The sequence below is a fragment of the Falco punctatus genome (assembly GCF_963210335.1).
Source record: "Falco punctatus genome assembly, chromosome: 8".
Classification (NCBI taxonomy): domain Eukaryota; kingdom Metazoa; phylum Chordata; class Aves; order Falconiformes; family Falconidae; genus Falco; species Falco punctatus.
Genome location: NC_137588.1, coordinates 51706165 through 51724736, shown reverse-complemented (window position 1 = coordinate 51724736; position 18572 = coordinate 51706165). Strand labels below are relative to the sequence as shown.

General features: G+C 36.2%; 1 protein-coding gene across 4 annotated transcripts in view; it reads left to right on the top strand.

Moving 5' to 3' along the window:
• GABRA6 (gamma-aminobutyric acid type A receptor subunit alpha6) overlaps nucleotides 1-18364 on the top strand; it is a 28442-nt gene extending 10078 nt beyond the window's left edge. For 3 of the 4 annotated variants that reach the window (XM_080399294.1, XM_080399295.1, XM_080399293.1), the window contains 2 exons: nucleotides 11523-11777; nucleotides 16641-18364. In XM_080399294.1, coding sequence (XP_080255420.1) covers nucleotides 11523-11777; nucleotides 16641-16691 — 306 coding nt within the window. In that variant the 3' untranslated portion in view covers nucleotides 16692-18364. The remainder of the gene's footprint in view (nucleotides 1-11522; nucleotides 11778-16640) is intronic. The other variant, XM_080399296.1, reaches the window with a different exon arrangement.
• The last annotated feature ends 208 nt before the right edge of the window (nucleotides 18365-18572 follow it).

The following is an 18572-nucleotide window of genomic DNA, read 5'->3' as shown; positions in this document are numbered from 1 at the left end:
TTATTCATAGTGTTTATTTGAATTTGAGGTACGGTTTACTAGAGAGATGTTTATTTGGTAAGATATTTAAGGAAAGCCATTAGACTTATCCATAACACTTCTCTTGAGCAATGCGGTAGGCAGCATGGTCAGGCAGCTGTGGTTCTCAGTAAGTCTGCAGAATTTGTAGGACACTGTACAATGGCATGAACATGTGCATTGGCCAGCTGATTATGGGATCACTGTAGTACACTGGTACATACCATAAGTGGGTCATCTGGAGGAAGAGGAATTAGCCTTTACATAAACTTGGCATCTGTTACTTTCATAAAAATCTGTGTTGGTGGAAGCTTGGCGAAAAAACATAAAAGTAAATATTAAGGATAAATTTTAGTACATGTGAAAGACAGGAAGGCTTTCTAGTATCAAAAAATGTATGTCAGAATTGCTTGTAAATATTATTCCTTGCAGCTCGGGCTAAGTAATGAATACTGTCTCACAACGTATGATAATATATTTATTGCTGTAACCCTCCTGTTTTCAAAATCAGTTTTACTACCACCACATTTCCCATTTTGAGAGGAATAACAGAATTTAATGACCTTCTACAAAACCTTTTTGAGTCTGTAGTTGAATAAGGGAGTCAGTTGAAGGCATTGAATATCAGGGCAACACCTTACCCACAAGACAGTAATTTTTCCACATTTGCTTATAAACAGCAGTTAAAATTATAACATTCAGGTACATTCAAACCATTAAATTCATAATTGATAAGTTGCATATAATAGTGAACCCAAAGCTCCACAGCATCTTGCTACTGGTCCTTGTTGGAGCTAATCAACAGATGTTCTTTACTTCAACTGGGAAGCATTGTGTTTGTAAGCCATATTGTATTTAGCTTACAATTTTATTAATATTGGACAAAACTGAAAACATTGTAATCCATAATAAAGAAATGTGGTTTATTTTCACTAAATATACAAATGCAAAAATAAGCAAATCTTTATACATTTTAACTCAGAACCACAGCTTTTTGTTTTGTAAACCACAGTTATATAAAGAAATACAAAAGAAAGTAAGAAAGATTTAAAAGGAGCTTGGAAGTGAATGTTCACAGAATCTTGTGCTGATTTTGAAGTGACAGTAGAAAGGCTGATTTAGTTTTGGCAATATTTGCAGTGTTCATATCTACATTTATTTTAACTAGTAAACTTTTATAATTATATTTAAAACTTACAAAAAAAAAAAAAAAAAGAGGAAAAGAGGGTATGCCTTAGCTAGTATTTAGGGCATACTTCCTTCCTCCCCAATATCATCATAATTGATAGAGCAGTACTCTGGACTGAATGTGCAGAACATTACAACAGTAAAATAGCGTATAGTAAGAAAAATACTGTTAAGACTGAAGGAACTTTAAAATGTTTTAAAGCTCCATTTTTACTCTTTTGTTGACTTTTTTTTTTTTTTGAGGGCAAGCTATCAGAAAAAAAGCTAGAGAGATCACTTGGCTTTATGTAGCATGAGGAGGCTGTTGATAGCTGCTACATAATGAAAAGGAACAATAGGTCTGATCTTTCCTACACACACTTATTCAGGTTTGAGTTAATTATAAGGAGGTTTCCAACAAGGGGGGTGGGGGAAGCCACTTTTCTTCATTAAAGTACCTGTTGAGTGATATGAAAACAGTTTGACCTACTCTGCACATGCTACTGCTGGTGGATTCACAGCAGATGCTATGAAACCACTGCCACCACCTCCCTCCCCTCCTCAGTCTCTAGAAGACAACTGTTTCAAAAAATAACTGTCTGCATATGCTGAGATACACTCAAAGATACCCCTGATGATTGTGGCTCCTGCAGTACTTGTGGGTGAGACTGTATCATTGCAGACCAAGCTAAGCACAAACTACAAAATTGCTGTTGAACAAATTAATAAGAGGAAAAGATTTCCAAGTTTCTTCTCAAGGGCATCAGCCACAAACAAGCACAATGGCAAACTGAAGATGCATCTTCCACATTTTGTAGATATTCACTTGTTAGCTTTTCCAAGTAAAAACAAGCAAAAAATAAGCATCTAGGAATAAAATAAGCATCTAGGAATAAAATAAGCATCTAGGAATAAAATAAGCATCTAGGAAGCACACTGCAAATGTTTCCTCAAGAATATTATTTACATCTACATACCAATTTAGGAAGACTAGTAAACCTCCTAACACCAAGGTCCCAAGTGGGCAAAAATTCCATAGTCGTGACCTTGCTGAAAGCTCTTATTATCTGTGACAGTAATTTTCAAGCCCTGTAAGTCCACCCCTTTTTTCTCACAAAACTAGTTATCTGTGAGAACGCACCTCTGCAGCAATAAAAAAAGTAAAATCAATGAAATCATAAAAATGAAGGGTGCCTACACTGAAGGAAAGATGTAGTTAAAATAGTTTCTAGAATAATTAACTATTGGGTTTTAAAGGTCCCATTCTAGAAGGGCATGCTAGGAAAAAGGAGGAATTGCAGGATAACAGATTTTAAGCAGCTTTTTTTTTTTTTTCTTTCTTTTTTTGTCTGGTGAAGGTAAGGGAGAAAGAACTTTTGCATGTTGTCACATAGATGGATGTTGCAGTCAGTGATATAATTTCAGCTGAAACAGACCTGAACGAGCTAATTTGAATGCTAAAAGTGTAATTAGCGCAGGCTGATTGCATGAGTATATGACTGTTTCCTCAGGATTATCAACTTCTACTGAGCTTTGTACTTCTATAACTACATTACTGGTCTTAGGGCAGTTATATTTAAATAAGGCACACAGCATAATACTCAGTTTCTCTCTTAATGTAGATTTAGGAGCTGTTTCTGGGGTCCTGATTTCCCCTTCGTTGTCCCATACCCCCCAACTTGTTCCATTTATTTGACTCTCTAAATTCTTCCATCACTTTTCCTTCCAGATTTTTCTTTTTTTGGTTGCTATAACACCAAATTCTTATTCTTTACTCCTTGTGTAATTTATCTTACTTCTGCTCTTCTTTTTGCCTTTTCTCCCCATTTACTCCACCTCTCATTAAAATGTTTTTTAATTGTCTACTTTGCTTTACTTTAAAAAAATAAATTAAAATCTTTCCCTTCTGTGATACCCTGGGCTTTGATACTTTGTTTTATGTAAGCTATTCTTGTTTTTAATATTGTTTTCTCTTTTAGGTAGGATAAAGTTTTTCATCTGCTTGTAATGCTAGTATTTTTATTAGTGCTTTTTAAGCTCATGAAAGTTGTCAGAATTTTTGCTATATGAAAGGACAGATGTAGGATGAAGAGCGGTGAACAGTGTGTCAGAAATGCTTGCTGGCTTCTGAGTTTATAGAAGTCAGATGGTATTTTTACATTGAGAAAATTTCTGAAGATTATAAAGCTTTGCCTAGTTTTGGTGAATCCATTTGTAAAAATAAAAGTGAAAAATTGAGATGTACTTAACTTGAAAATTTTCATGGCTATACAACTGCCAGTGGAACTCTTGCTACCTGTAGCAATAGTAAGAGAAACAACATAGACTTCATATATATTCATATATAAACAACATATATATTTTTAATAATTATTATCTTAAATAGCCTGGGGAGTGGCTAAAGAACATTGTGGTGGTAATAACTTTAGGCTGTCTGAACTAGCAGTTTCTGTATGACAGGAGACCCATTCACCTGCTTTGCATAAGAGAAGCCCAGGGAGACAGTTTTGGTATAAATGAAAATTCAAAGGAGTTCTAAAACATCCAGTTAGAAGTTTTTGCTGCTTGAGTGAGGGCCTAAACTTGTCAAGATACGTGTATTTACAGAATATATTCAGGGTTTTTTTAGTTCCAAATTAACTATGTTTCCTGAAAATAAACAAAATAAAATCTTTCAAAATACTATCAAAAAGCCTCCTGCTCGCTACAGCCTAGCTACTTTTATTTAAAACTTTGCTTTATTCAAATGAACCTGATTTTTTTCTCACTGTTTTTTGTATCATAGTCAAACCCTCTCTATACTCAGAAAAGAAAGATGGCAGAAGACTAAATTCTGCTCTACTGTACTAATGAAAGTAAAAGAAACTGTGCTCAAGTCCTTGGGCTACACTGGTTTCAGTAAGAGAGTCAATGACCTGACTATGTGCTCAGTTAACTGGTGACAGCCGGGCATGCCTGTTCTGGTTCCAGGAAAGCCACTCTACCTCAGTTAACTGAGAGCAGAAATTGGCTTGCTGTCTTTGTCAGCTGCAGGCAAACCCTGTGTGAAATACAAAACTATGGGTGTTCCACTCCAAAATATGATGGCAACAAGCTGAGTAGTCATCTGGACCCTGAGAGAAACCTGTTTTTATTTATGGTGACCAAGCTTGGTCTAGCATGTCAAAACCAAATGTTACATATATATATATATATATATCCATATCTATAAAAAACATTTCGGCCTTTAGCTTTTTAATCCATTTCAAATGTGTATTTTCTATGTCAATCATATTGTTTCATCATTATGGCTTCCTTTATCCAGGAATATCACTGTACTGGAAGTTACAGGGGAAGGGGAATTGGTGATATGTCTGGAGTGCACCATTTCAAGTAATGCTCTGTGAGATGGTCAAGGAGTACACACCATGGATCAAAAGACACCCTTTTCATGCGAGAGACTACACATAAAAGACAAAAGATTATTATAGGGTGATAGATTGATTACAGTTATGTTCCAAAAGACCTGTTTTAACAGAGAACAGCACAGAGCAGTGAAATACTGCTGGGAGAGCTTCCTTCTCCTTACAAATAGCCTTGTCTCTGTGTTTCAAAATAACATGGCTTGAGCAGAAAGGGATTCTCATTCTCTTTAACAATCCTGCCCAACCACAGAGCAGCCGTATGTCACTTCAGTATAGGGGATTTAGTTTTCTGTAATTACGTCAGAATATACTGACTATGTTTAATGAGTATCTGAGTGTAACTGAAAAGGTAGCACTTCTGTTTGGATTATCGATAACCCTTTATGAGATCATTTTAGAAACAGCTGTATACATTAAAGTTTTTACTGGTAACATAGCACCTTCAATCAGATCAGGGAGACCCACCTGCTCCTCCACAATTGCAGATTATCAAGTAGACTATTACAAACAAATGACAACTTTCAATTATACTGGCTTTTTGTCATGTCATCCCAACAAGGAAAGTAAATGCTGATTATTTGGTTCTGACTGAGTTAAATACTTGTCTGACTGACAAAGCCAATGCAGGGCAATAAGGAAGGTTTAGAAGTAGCTGATATCATACACCAAAATAGAAAAATTAAAGATTAATTGCATTTAGACTTTTTTTTTTTTTGTTCAACATTGAATTCTAATTCCAGTATATTTTTTGCAGGGGGGCACTGAGAACAAAGTAAAGTTAAATTACAGAGAAAAAACCCAAACAAATCTCTATAGTGCTGTTTGTGTAATTCTGGCTCATTTAGGCCCTCAAATAAGTATTTTCTCTATGCTGCAGAAATTTAGCACAGTAAATGTAGAGACAGGGATTGTTCTGCAATGACATTGCTAAGTTTAAGAGCAGAATGACTTTGAACATTTAAATCTGTTCAACATACGTTTTGACAGAGGCTCTGTACTAATTATATGATTTTTCTGATATGCTACATATAAACGTTGGGAAGAGTCTCTATCAGAGCACATTCATATTGAAAAGACAACAATTAGACTTCCAGTCTCTGCTCTCCTTAGTGCTTACCTGTTTTATATGACAGCAATTTAATACAATGGGCATGGCATATTTTTCAATGTTATGCTTTCTGCCTGTAATGGCTCTTTACATTTTCCATGCAAAGTAAAAACAGCTTTGAAGTAATGAGGAAAGGGCCTCTCCCCATAACCATCTTCACCTGATGGTTAGGCTGTCTTTTGAGGTAAATTTCAATCCCAGAAGGTTAAGAAAGAATTTGAGCATGGCTTTCCCAAGCTGCAAATAATCACCTAGGAGGTTTAACCCTTTTACTAGGGTAAAGCACAAAGAAAACAAATTTGCATGTTATTCCTCTTAATATTTCCTAGGAAAGGAAACTTAGAATTCCTAAGGATATGCCTAAAGCTGGGACTATTAATGACTTCTAAACTATATTCAGCTTTTAATTATGCAGAGCACTGTTTATAGATGTTTGCAATACACATTTTCTGAATCAGATCCCACCAATGAGGTACGCAAAGAAATGTCTAAATTATAGGTTGTAATGAATCGAGCATGAGATGGATACTTAAACTGCACAGGACTGTAAAGATTGACGTACCTTAGTGCATACCCAAAAGAGTATCTTACATAATTGGGTGAACTGTCCTGCTACAAGGTGCTGCATATGAATTGTTCAGTAGCTATGCAGAGGTTTTACAGATCACACTGTTGAATGCAGGGGCTAAACTATGCTTAAATCCCTCTTTGGAGATGTGTAGCATGTGATTTTATATGTATAATATGAATAGCTGAAATCACTCAAACTATCTACTGATGAGATAGGCAGGGAAAAAGAATGTTATATATTCAGTTTGGTGTTCTGCCTTGTACAGACATTGAGTTTTGGTGCTAGTTTGTTTCTGGTTTGGTTTTTATTTTTATTTTTTGCGATGTTAGCAAAGTTCAGTATCCTTAATCCAATAAATTAGATAAGGAGGAATAATACTTTTTTTGGTCTAAACTTTAGAGTTTAGTCTCATGAACCTCTTTACTGCATTGCCCACAGGAAAAAGAGACATGAGTAAAACAAGTAAGGACATACAGATTCTTACTTGTTAAAAGTTAGCCAGTATATGAGTACATATATAAGATACTCATGTTAATGCTAGGTCATGAACTAAACTGATAGTGAGAATGTATATTTGCAGTACAAAGGAACAGAGAATAGAAAAAAATTTACAAATATGGATTAAAGAAATCTCTGGAGGAAAGGAAACATAAGAACAAAGCACATTCATCAATCACAGTTAGCATCCATATAAAAATCAGAAAAAGGAGACAAAGAATTCAGTTTACTCCAAGGTTATACGTGCTAGGTTTTTTAAATCTAGAAGCCAATCAATTTACTGAGAGCCTCTTGAGATATTCTGAGCATAAGCAAATTCTGGTGATATTGATGAGAATTGTAAGAGAGCAGCACCTTTATAAGCAAAAAGAGACTGCTTTGTGAGCTTTCTAGGGATCATATAGCTGAGCTGCAGAAGCTTAGTAGAAGCCAGACTATACCTTTCTAGCCCATATACGTACCAGTCTTTGTCTAGTCCAGTTCTGTGGTATCTCACATTAAACAGAAGTTATGCAATCTGTACTGTCATTTGTAGTGAAAAGTTTAATTGCTTGATGGGGCTAACATTCCATGTGAGTGCAAGAGTACTCCTCTGCATCAGGATTCAGTAACTTAATGAAATTCATTGTTTCACTATGACACAGTGTGCCATGCCACAGGTTTCTTGTTGCTCTTGCTACTTGTAAAACAGTCCTTACTATTTGAGTGATTGGCTGTGTGAACTATGCAAAATAGGCGTTTCACTGTGTTTTGCTAAAGTTTCATGATGTCATTGCACGTAATCTTTGTCAGAAGGAAAGGTTAAACCTAAATATAGTAGAGAAATTACTGTAGCTGCTGTTCAGAACTCAACTGTAATAAGGAACTGTATGGTTTCCTCTCACCACCTCCTTCTCTTAGAATAGCAGTGAATTCCAATGAAAAATATGAGTTGTGGTTCTGGGGCAGCAAGTCTGGTCTACAGTCAGCTACCACACTAAGAAACACATTACACATCTGGGATAAATTTGGACTTAGAATTCCATGTCCTGGTGGTGGTATACAGGAAAATAGTCTAGACCCGGACTTGCTGGATGAGCATATGAGGGTGTTAAAGACAGTGTAAAGAACTACTCAGGGGCTTTCTTAATGCTTTACATCAACTCATAACCATCTCCTCAGCAGGTGGAGAGCATGACAAAAACCTGTGGGTTTACTGAGACAGTAAAATGCACAGGTCTTTCCTGAATATTGCAATAGACTATTTTAGATAATGAGAAGCTATTAATAGCACTCTTAATAGAAATGGCATAAACTGGTCCCAAAGTGGGAGCATGATCAAGTTAGTTTGCTCCCCAAGTTCTGAGGATACATGTCCAGATCTTCCTGTCGCCAGCTTGAGATGAAATCTCACCAAGATAATCTTCCTTCTATAGGAATGCGATCTAATAAATATTAAAAATAACAACCAGGATTACACTTTTCCAGGGGCCTATTCAGATGATCACAATGATTTTACTGCCTCTACATTCTTCATATGTTCAGTACTGAACATCATCCACAGACCATATGCTACAGCTGTTCTACTTACTGTTAACTCCATCACCTCAGCACAAAACTCCTGAGTCATGCTTGAATCATCCAGAGAAGAATCTGGCCCACCTTATTGTGCTGGTTTTGGCTGGGGTAGAGTTCATTTTCTTCACAGTAGCTACTGTGGGGCTTCGTTTTGGATTTGTGCTGAAAACAGTGTTGATGGTTCAGGGATGTTTTCAGCACTGCTGAGCAGCGCTCACACAGAGCCATGGCCCTTGCTGCTGCTCACCCCACCCCACCAGGAAGCAGGATGGGGGGACAAGAAGTCAAGAGGGGACACAGCCGGGACAGCTGATCCCAAGTGACCAAAGGGATATCCCAGACCACATGATGTCATGGTCAGCATATAAAGGTGAGGGAAGAAGGAAGGGGGGAAGACATTCAGAGCTATGGTATTTGCTTTCCCAAGTAACTTAGACATGATGGGTCCCTCCTGTCCTGGGGGTGGCTGAACACTTGCCTGCTGAGAGGAAGTGGTGAATGAATTCCTCATTTTGCTTTGCTTGCATACACAGCTTTTGCTTTACTTATTAAAGCGTCTTTATCTCAACTCACAGATTTTCTCACTTTTACTCTTCCAATTCTTTCCCTCATCCTGCTGTGGGGAGTGAGTGAGCGGCTGTGTGAGGCTTAGTTGCTGGGTTGGGTTAAACCACAACACTTATACCAGAATATTACAGATTAAAAGGGCTAAGATTCACCTTAGCACTTACATTTTTAGGAACCACTCATTCTTCACAAAAGGTTGAGCTGTCTTGCAGTAAAGTTAAAAACAAGCTACCTTATGACTTCTACAATTCAGTTCAAAGCAGGGCGTACAAGCAAACTAGAATAGCAACTTGAATGAAAGCAGTAGCTCAGGCTTGATCAGTCAGTCTGTTTATAGAGTGGGATTATTATTACGATTAGTGCAAGTGGACATGGATAACCCTCTTTATGTTTCTGTGACACATCTGTAGATCATCCTCCATTTAATTCTGTCTGTTGCTTGCTGTGTTACTGGAAAATACAAAACCAAACATCTGCGTTCCAGATAGGCACAGCCCGAGAATGTGAATGTCATTTAATATCCATTCAAAACATAATACTAGTCATTTGGTGTGTAGATGGCAAAGTGGAAGAAGGAAGGATATGGGAACTTGGGAATGTTGATGGGTTGTGGGGGAAGAAAAAGGGCAATAGGTAAAAGATACATACAGAAAAAGCACTTTCCCCTGCCCTGCAAATAAGGTGTTGTTCTCCACCTCTACTTAAACTAAAATCAGCCGTGAGGAATCCATCTCTCCCTAATTTCAGTTGAATACCAGTCCATTCATCCATGAGCAGAACTTGGCATCTTGTTGTAGCAATGTCACTCGTTCTGATACTTCAACAGTAACACTGACCGCTAAAAGGATAATTCCTGTTATAACTCTATTTTAAGTCATACATGAGATACCAGGTGTGTTAGGCTAGTCTTATCTAGAAATTGTGGCCCAAGTGCAAGTATAGGCAATGTATTTCAGAAAATGCTTCTTTTCCTCTTAAAAAGCCAGTCATTTATCTGATTGACTAAAGTCTGTTTCCATGCATAGAAATCCTGCAAGATAAATCCCAAAAATGCTGACAGTGGGCTACATATAAGTGAATGATTGTTGCTAAATCACTCCTAAAGAATGACTTTGGAAATTGCTTATCTGACAGAATTTTGCTACCTTAAACCCATTCAGATGTTACTATTCCATTTACTATATGTACATGATGTTGTATAGTAAGTTATCTATATTGTCTGAGACTTCCCTCAGTTTCAGTCACTCAGTCATCTAATTCTGCTGACCAAAACAGCTGCTTATTCAAGCCCAAGAATAGCTGTGTATGTTGTGCAGTTTTGTGCACAGGAATTTTCATCAATAATCTGGAATTATGTTTTACAATCCTTTATTGATGATGCTTTAGACAATCTCAACTAAAATGTTTTATATTAGCATTGCATTTTAAGAGTCTAAGATATTTCTGTTGCTTCCTATTAACAGAAAACTTAAGTACTTCATATCAAAACAATAAAAATAAACATGACACTCTAGGCATTCTTCTGTATTTTTTCAGCCATCAGACGAATTTATGGCTGCTGCCATACATCCACATTACCAATGATAGTCCTGGGTAGTGGCAGTAGCAGCAAGGTTTTTGAAAATTTCCTCCCATTTGGTACTACTGTGAAAGTGGGTAACTGATATCCATTAGAGCAGGCTTAGAGCCTGTGGAAGATCCTATCCCCAAGCCATTTCTGCAAGGAAGAAATCTATTACTTCTTGTGAAGGTAAAAAAAATGGCAACTTGGCCACAAATAAAACAGGTCACCTAACAAATATACATCAGCCTAGTAACTAAGAGGTAAACTGTAAATGGTCCTGAGGTCTGGCTAGATTTTAAAGCTTTCTGAACAGTAATTTGACCTGGCTATCTATATTGTACAAAATACAGGAATAATCTTGTTTCATTTTACCACAAATGAAAATAAAAATAGTCCCATTACAGTTAAGATGGGTATTTGTCTTCGGTTGTATGCAAGAAACTGCTGTGCAAATCTTGAGATTTATTTGAAAATTAAATTCATCCTAGGAAAAACTACAGAACAATTTAGCATTCATGTCTTCAGGACCTGTACAGTTAGTCCATTTCCTTTTGTGCAGCAGTTTTCTAGTTCATCAGCGCTAGTTTGGGGACTAATAACAGTGACTCCATTTAGTGACTGTTTGCTAAAACTCATCAATGGGCTCACACATTGAAGACTGCACTTGAGCCAGCCCATATGTGCTATTTTATTTAAACTTTATTCTTATACTCAGTCATATCAATATATTGCAATTTAGATACACCATTACCTTGTTTTCTCTTCGTTTTAGCTCCATCTTGCCTTTTTCTTTCTCTCTTGTAGCTTCCATTTGTTACCATTATATTAAAATATGGAAAGCACATTCTTTTATGTTTTTACAGCAAAGCTTTAGGACAGAAATTTACTTCTATATTTGCATTATTTTTGTGATTTGCTTATGTTGCTCTATAGCAGCAAAGCAGCAAAAAAAAAAAATCAAGTTTCAGTAAAAAGATGGAGAGAAGCCTAATGATCACAAACCCTAAAACTGTATCCAAAACTCACCCCTTTTTCCCCCTCCCCTCTTTTTTCTTTTTTCTTCCACAGCATTCTGACTCCAACTGTAACCTGAAGAAGCGAGTAAACTCCGTGACATGCCAGACAGATCAGTCTCCTGAAGCCAGCATAATATCAAATAGTGCATCCCAGTGTCAACCAGTGTCTGTTCCTCCACCAGCCCCACCACCACCTATTGGAGGCACAAGTAAAATAGACCAGTATTCTAGGATCCTATTTCCAGTTGCATTTGCAGGATTCAACCTGGTATACTGGGTTGTTTATCTTTCAAAAGACACTATGGAAGTGAGTAGCAGAATTTCTGAATACTTGCTTGTAATATGTTTACTTAACCAGTATTTTTTTAATTGTGCATTTACTCTTGCAACTCCAGTTAATCAATCCTTTCTGAGGAAAGTTACTGATAACAACTTTCTCTAAAAAACTAGCTTTGGCTTCCAGTAGTAGTGGCACTCTGTGCAACGCAGAAAGGCTATTTAAAGATGAGAAATGTAGACACTTATCTCTATGCCATGTTGCACTGAGCAGAACACGTTGTGTAAGACAATGTATGACGCCATTCTTAGCAAACTAATCTTACATCTTGCATTTCTTAATCTTCCTATCTGCAGTAAGGAATGGTAGAATTATCTGCTGAAGCCATGCAGGGAAGGACATAAGAACTTTAATATCTCGCAAGGTTTGGTCAGTGAGGTAGTAAGAAAACAGTCTCCTGAAAAAGTTTGTTATACATTCTAAACATTTATCCATAGTGTGAAGAATTGATGACTGCAGTATACAGTTTGTGAATCAAGATTCCCTGGTTTTATACATTTTAACACTATTTTTTCCTGTTTCTTCATATAGCTAAACTGTTTTATGCAGATAAAGCTTCTAAATTATTTAAGTCTGCTTGAATCAGGCAGAGAGTGTTCATGTCTTTAGATATCCGTGAGGTCCAGAAGCGGTGTGTCCTGCAAATTGAGCATGTCTAGAATAGTCAGTCAGTGATTAGTCATTAAACTTTAAGTCTTTAATGCCTTAATTCTCTAATTTTTCGCTTTTGCCTAAATACATCTAATGGTGTCCCATTTCCTTGGTAAGAAAATACATTCATTTGCCTCGTTGCCATAGAGTTTTTGAATCTCACTGTACATTGCAGTCAATGATTGGTACATTCAGCTTTATTTAGGACAGCTAGAGAGATAATGATGGTATTTAGATAGTACTGAATGCACAAAGTCCCCACATCAATAAAAACAGAGGCTGGCAATCTGGTATGAGTGGTGATCAAATTGTGCCTTTATTTCCTAGATTAGAGGTAAAGCAGGCTGAGGGAAATCTCATGGACAGCCAAGAGATGTAGTTCAAAGTAAACAAGACAGTGCTGATCAGCTGATTGGTGGCATCTTGCCTCTGCTTGAAACAGAGGCTACTAGCCTCTAATTTTGCTGATTTTTGCTTCTAGTATGATCTGGAAAACGCTGTCTCTCAAAGATGGAGTGTGCTGCCAAGCAGCTTATATGAAATCAGGAGGGCAGGACGATATGAGGCACTATCTCTTACATGTTCCTGCAGATGTCTCTCTCAAGAGGTCACAGCTGCTAACTCCTGGCCACTCAGAATCTGCCCAATGATAAATTTAGCATTTGTGCCAGAGTTACTGATCCTGCTATTAAAATATTGACTATGTGTGCAAATTACTTATCTCAATCAGAGAAGGGAAGTATCAAAAAAGCTCATGTATAATCATTACAGCTTCTGTTTAGAGGCCAGTTCCTCAGTTTGTGTAGCTTGCCATAACTCCGGTGATTTCATTCAACCATTCACTTTTCAATCTAGAAATATTTAGAACATATTTGCCTTGGTAGTGATTAAATACTTACACTGGACATTGTAAATTAAGAGTTAAATTAGAACTAGGCCTTTTAAAATACTTCAAAAGTCTGGGACATAGTGCTGACTATTTTTAGAATACCACTTTTGCAAGCCCACAAACATGCTCACAAACTCAGAAATTACGTTCTGTAGTAGCCTTATAGAATGACAGAAATACAGCAGCAGAGTTTAGAAGACAGAACAGCATTGACAGCTGGGGTGTTTTGAATTACAAAGAATGTAAACAATTATGTAAAATGTGGATCAAGCTCTTCTTCATAAATGACAGTTTCCTGTTTGTGTACCCACTTGTTACTAATAATGATTGTGATATACATTGCTAGGTTTCTAATTCAATATGATGTATCACTTTACGAATTGTTATTTTCAAGGAAAACCAGGACTGGTTTTGCTTTTAACAATACGTTAAACGTATGTAAGTCTTCCCATTCAAGCAGAGGAGATACAGAAGTTAGGCAAGCAAAGCACAACATGGTTCAGGGCCAGTTCAACTCAGTTACAGGCTGAAGCCCAAAAGATTAAATGCTGGTACAGTATTATTCAGTTAAGAAATTTCATTTAATTGTGAAAGTGCATTTTGTGCAGTTTTTCAGGTATATTAGCTTTTCTTTTCTTTTTTTTTTGTTACTTCAATTTCATTTGGCTTTTGTTTAAAAAAAACAAAATGGAAAAAAGTCTAATCAGTTCATTAAAATAACCACATTTCCTGTGCACAAGTTCTTGTAGTGCAGCTTTCTAGGATTTTGATTAGTGTAGTTTGGAGTGCAGAACATCATTCACTAAAGTCTGTCAGTGTGGAGATTTCTAAACAGAACAGCTACCTACTGTCTTTGGATGGTACATACAGAATAAATCAAGAAGCATTTCATGAATCTGTAAAGGCAGGCTATTAGCACTGGAATCAAAGGCAGTTTTCAACTCATGTCATTATCTTCTGGTCAGACTCTGAAGGAAGCGCAAAAATCATTTTTCACTTTAATGTTCTGGATTCAGAGCATGAGCTAGAATGAACAGACTTGTTAATGTAATGACACAGAATTTCATGAGACCAGGAGCTCTCTCCTAAGCTGTTTGGTAGTATTTCTGTGCACTGCTAAGCATTTTTCTTATGGCTCAGGTGATGGGCCATAGGTTACAAAAATGGAGAAGTCATTCTTGTATATTGTATCTGATAAGAACCTTGGAGCTTGAGTACTTTTCAAAGTGCTCCTTGAAGTACCTTTTCTTCCCACTCCATTTAATCATTTTCTTTTTGGAAGACTTCAGGTTAATCACCTTCTAGTGATTACTGTCTTACTATACACATAAACTTACAGTATGATAATTATACAGAAATTTTAGGATTTGTAAGTTTCTATAATAAAGAAGGTGCTTCTAATAAAATGTATGGTTTAAAATATTTTAATAATTATTTTTCAGAGCAGCCAGGATTGGGCAGATAGCAAAAGTGTCATAGACTGAATTCTGTATTTGCACTTGCATATGTATTGAGCCAAGTCCAGCTTAGCAGCAAACTAAGTAGCCATCAAGAAAATAATCTTTTGCTATATTTTAAAGCAAAATAGCAGGATTCTATGGATGGAAAAATAAAAACTATGGGGAAAAAATTCCAAGTTGAGATTAAGTGCTTCAACTGGATGCTTTTGATACATGGATGGGAATAAAGTTATCTTCTGGCCTTAATATGTAAATAAATGGTTCTGCTCTCCATTGGAACAAGTGGGAAAACATTCTTAAGCAGTAGCACTTATCTGCCATGTAACTTGATACATAAAGTATTTCAATGTAAACTGGTTTGCATTATGGAGTAGCAACAGTGTGGCAGGACAACAGTTACACTGATAAAGTATAGAAAGGAAGCTGATATAGTTATCCGCCAGCATTTTGTTAGACCCTAATATAACCAAAGGACAGCAAAAAGGACATACTTGAAAATAAGTATGTAAAGAATCCCCAGTTGAAATAATAGATGCCAGTTTTTAGACCACAGAAAAAGCTGATACTTGTATGGTAAGCTCCTCTTTCTTTCAGAAGTTTTTATGGCTGTGATGGTGACAGATGACTATAGCTACAGCACTGTGCCATTTATAATATGAAAAAAAAACCCTAAAGCATTAAAGTTACTCTAAAAGGACTTACTCCCTCAATATGTAAGGTCAGTTGTGATTAATTTACATGGAAGGTTCAAAGGTGTGACATCCCCATGATTTATACATGCAAGATGGAACAGGCATGTTTCTGTGGTGTGTGTTCTGTAGATTACAGCAATATTTGCCATTCATAAAAAGCTCTGTACGGTAACAAAAAATACACATTTGTCTACACAAATAGAGAAGTACTTGAAAAGAGAACAAACCTATATGACAAATGGGAAAAAGTTGTTACAGCTTTTTGTCATACAGCATTTTTTGGTTTTGTTTTTGGTTTTAAATCTGACTAAGTCCTTGAGCTGAGTACTAATTTATGACAGTGACCTTGGCAGGTGAGCTGTATGCTTAGTTTATTTTAAAATTTGCTTGATCTAGAATGCAAAGAACACTCTTTTAATGAGAAGAGTGTAAGAAACTTTACCTTTGCCACATCATTCACAAGGCATATGCTATTCTCTCACCTTGCTACACATCTTCCTAAAGTAACCTGTCTTAATTATGATATGTAATGTTGTATTACAGTTTTTTAATATAATAAAATGTAGAATGATAAAGTGAATCAAACTAAAGAAGGATATGATGTTAAAGTTTTGATAGTAAACTACAGCAAAACAAGCAGAAGCCATTTTTTATGTTTGGGAGCAGAGGAAGGTACAGAGTCACTGAATGTGCTGAATTCATGGATATTATTTAGACACAAAAGAACATAGTATCATGGCAGAAAAAGAGTTACAAACAAGTTGAAGCAGGAGATGAGATGCTAATGATGTCAAGTGGGAAGAAAAAAGAGCAAAGAAATAAGAACTGGAAAAGTATTCAGCTTCAGTATGTTAATATTCATAAAACTTGCAATGTGTATTGTTACATCATGTTTCAGTTTAAACACTGGAAAAATAAAGTTCAGGAGAAAACAGTCATTGTCATACATACTTACAATTGAGCTTTGATGATCCATCAGATTCTGAGATTCCATCAGATCCATCAGATTCTGAAAGGAGTCTCCCTTGTAATGCAGTTCTATTTTAAGGCTGCTGAGACAGTTAGAGATCAGGTGGTTTTGTTGGTTAACTCAGTTGTTAACAACCCATAGCTTAAACTTCTCTCTAAACTTTTCTTCCAGTTTTTTGAACCTACTGCAATGCACCTTCGAAATGACCATCTGTCCAACTGAAGGACAACTCAAGGTTCGAAAGAAATCACTGAAGGTCATATCGAGTTTAAAGGGACTTTAAAGGATTTGTCTATCCACAGGTGCTCTCAGTTTTCAAACAGGGAATATTTATAATGGACATCAGCTGGAAACAAGCCCTGGACCGATCAAAATGATAGAAACTGTAGAGTTCTAACAATACTTTCTCAAGATTTCTTACATTGATTCTACTATAAAAGTTCTTGTTAAATTACTCTGTTCAATTGTCAAAGAAAAGAATGTATGTTTGTTCTAATTCTGTTATAAATAATTGAATGTTTACATTGATAAAAACATCAACAACAGGATTATTTTTTAAAGCACAATAAGGATTGATAAAATAAGCCTGATTCTGAACAGTTATAACTTGGCATGGTTTCACTGAAAGATTAGGAGCTGCAATGATTTGCAGCATTTGAAATAGACCCAAAATATTGTTAAGAAATCCCATGAAAGGGAGCTGCAATTCCCCTGCAATGATAAATTCTGCTTTTCTTTAATTTCATTTTCCTATCATTTAATTTGAAATAATATTTATAAAAAAAGACAAGATATAAAAGGAAATCGAAACTATCGTTTATGTACTTTAGCTAGTTAGTTACAACAGCATAATTTTTTTTTTGCTGAGAGTGATCATGGAAGTACTACCAGACTGATAACAAGCAGTTTCTTGGCAGTATCTAGAAATGCAGGCCTGAGATGTCAGGGAATTTTCAAGGTCTAAAGCTGAAGAGACAGAAAGACGCAGCTACCCATCAGGCTAAACACAAGCCTCCAGCTCCAGGGAACTTCCTGGAAGCAAGTCTTGAGAGCTAGTTAGGGAACAAGCTGCATTTTATCCTGAACTGCCCATAACAAACTCCCCAGCGCTTTTTTCCGGAGGCAAAGTACTGTCAGCATATTCAGATTTTAAAGGTAATAATATTTTACTTCTCAACACAAACTCCCAGGATTTCTTTCTCATATTTCATAGTCATCTATTATTTTATTGTATATTCACCCTTCATCTCCATAATCCTTCTTTAGAATGTAATTAGGAAAGATATGCCTAATCAAATCAAACCCAAGCCAACTTTCTTGCAGGTGTAATGGACACTGGTGGGAGTTAAAAAGCACACAACGTTTTACATGCAGCCAAATAAAAATTAAGGTTTCCTGTCTTGAAATTAATTCTAATACATTAAAACTAAATTAATTTTAACAGACATATGCAATGCTGCATTGATTCAGAAAATTCAGGGTCTTTTGCTTTGTCTAAACATCTTAGTGTGAGAAAATGTTTAGGGGCTGACTAATTGACTCCAGTGAGTCGTCAACTGCTTTACTGGCGCTATAATAGTTTTAACTGTCAGATGACCTATCTCCAGCTGTTTTCCTCCACCTATTGCAAGAGGAGTATATAGCTTTTACTAGCATGTAGCTGGACTGAACATGTGAAGTCACTTTTTGTATTCCCTATTCTTCAACTCTGAAGAGCTTAGATGGGAACAATTTAAGTAGATGCAAGTCAGTAATTACTTGTTTGCACAGAGATGTCATGTTTGCAGTTTGCTTTTCCTAACCGGCTGCAGGCTGGCACACTTGGATGTATTTGTAACTGCACTGAATTCTTTCTTTATTTTGCTTTGAAACTAAAATTCTGACAATTTTTCCCATTTTCAGCCTTTATGTACTATTTTTTAAAAAATAAAATATGGACACTGGGGAAGTATTTTATAGTTTGTAAATACATCTTATTTTGCAAAAAAAACCAAATTATGTTGTAGGGATCCAGAGGCTATTTTTCAGTATAACTATACTCATTCTTGCTTCACTAATTTTCTATTTTGAGTACATTAATATCTGTAAGAGTTTTCAGAGTAC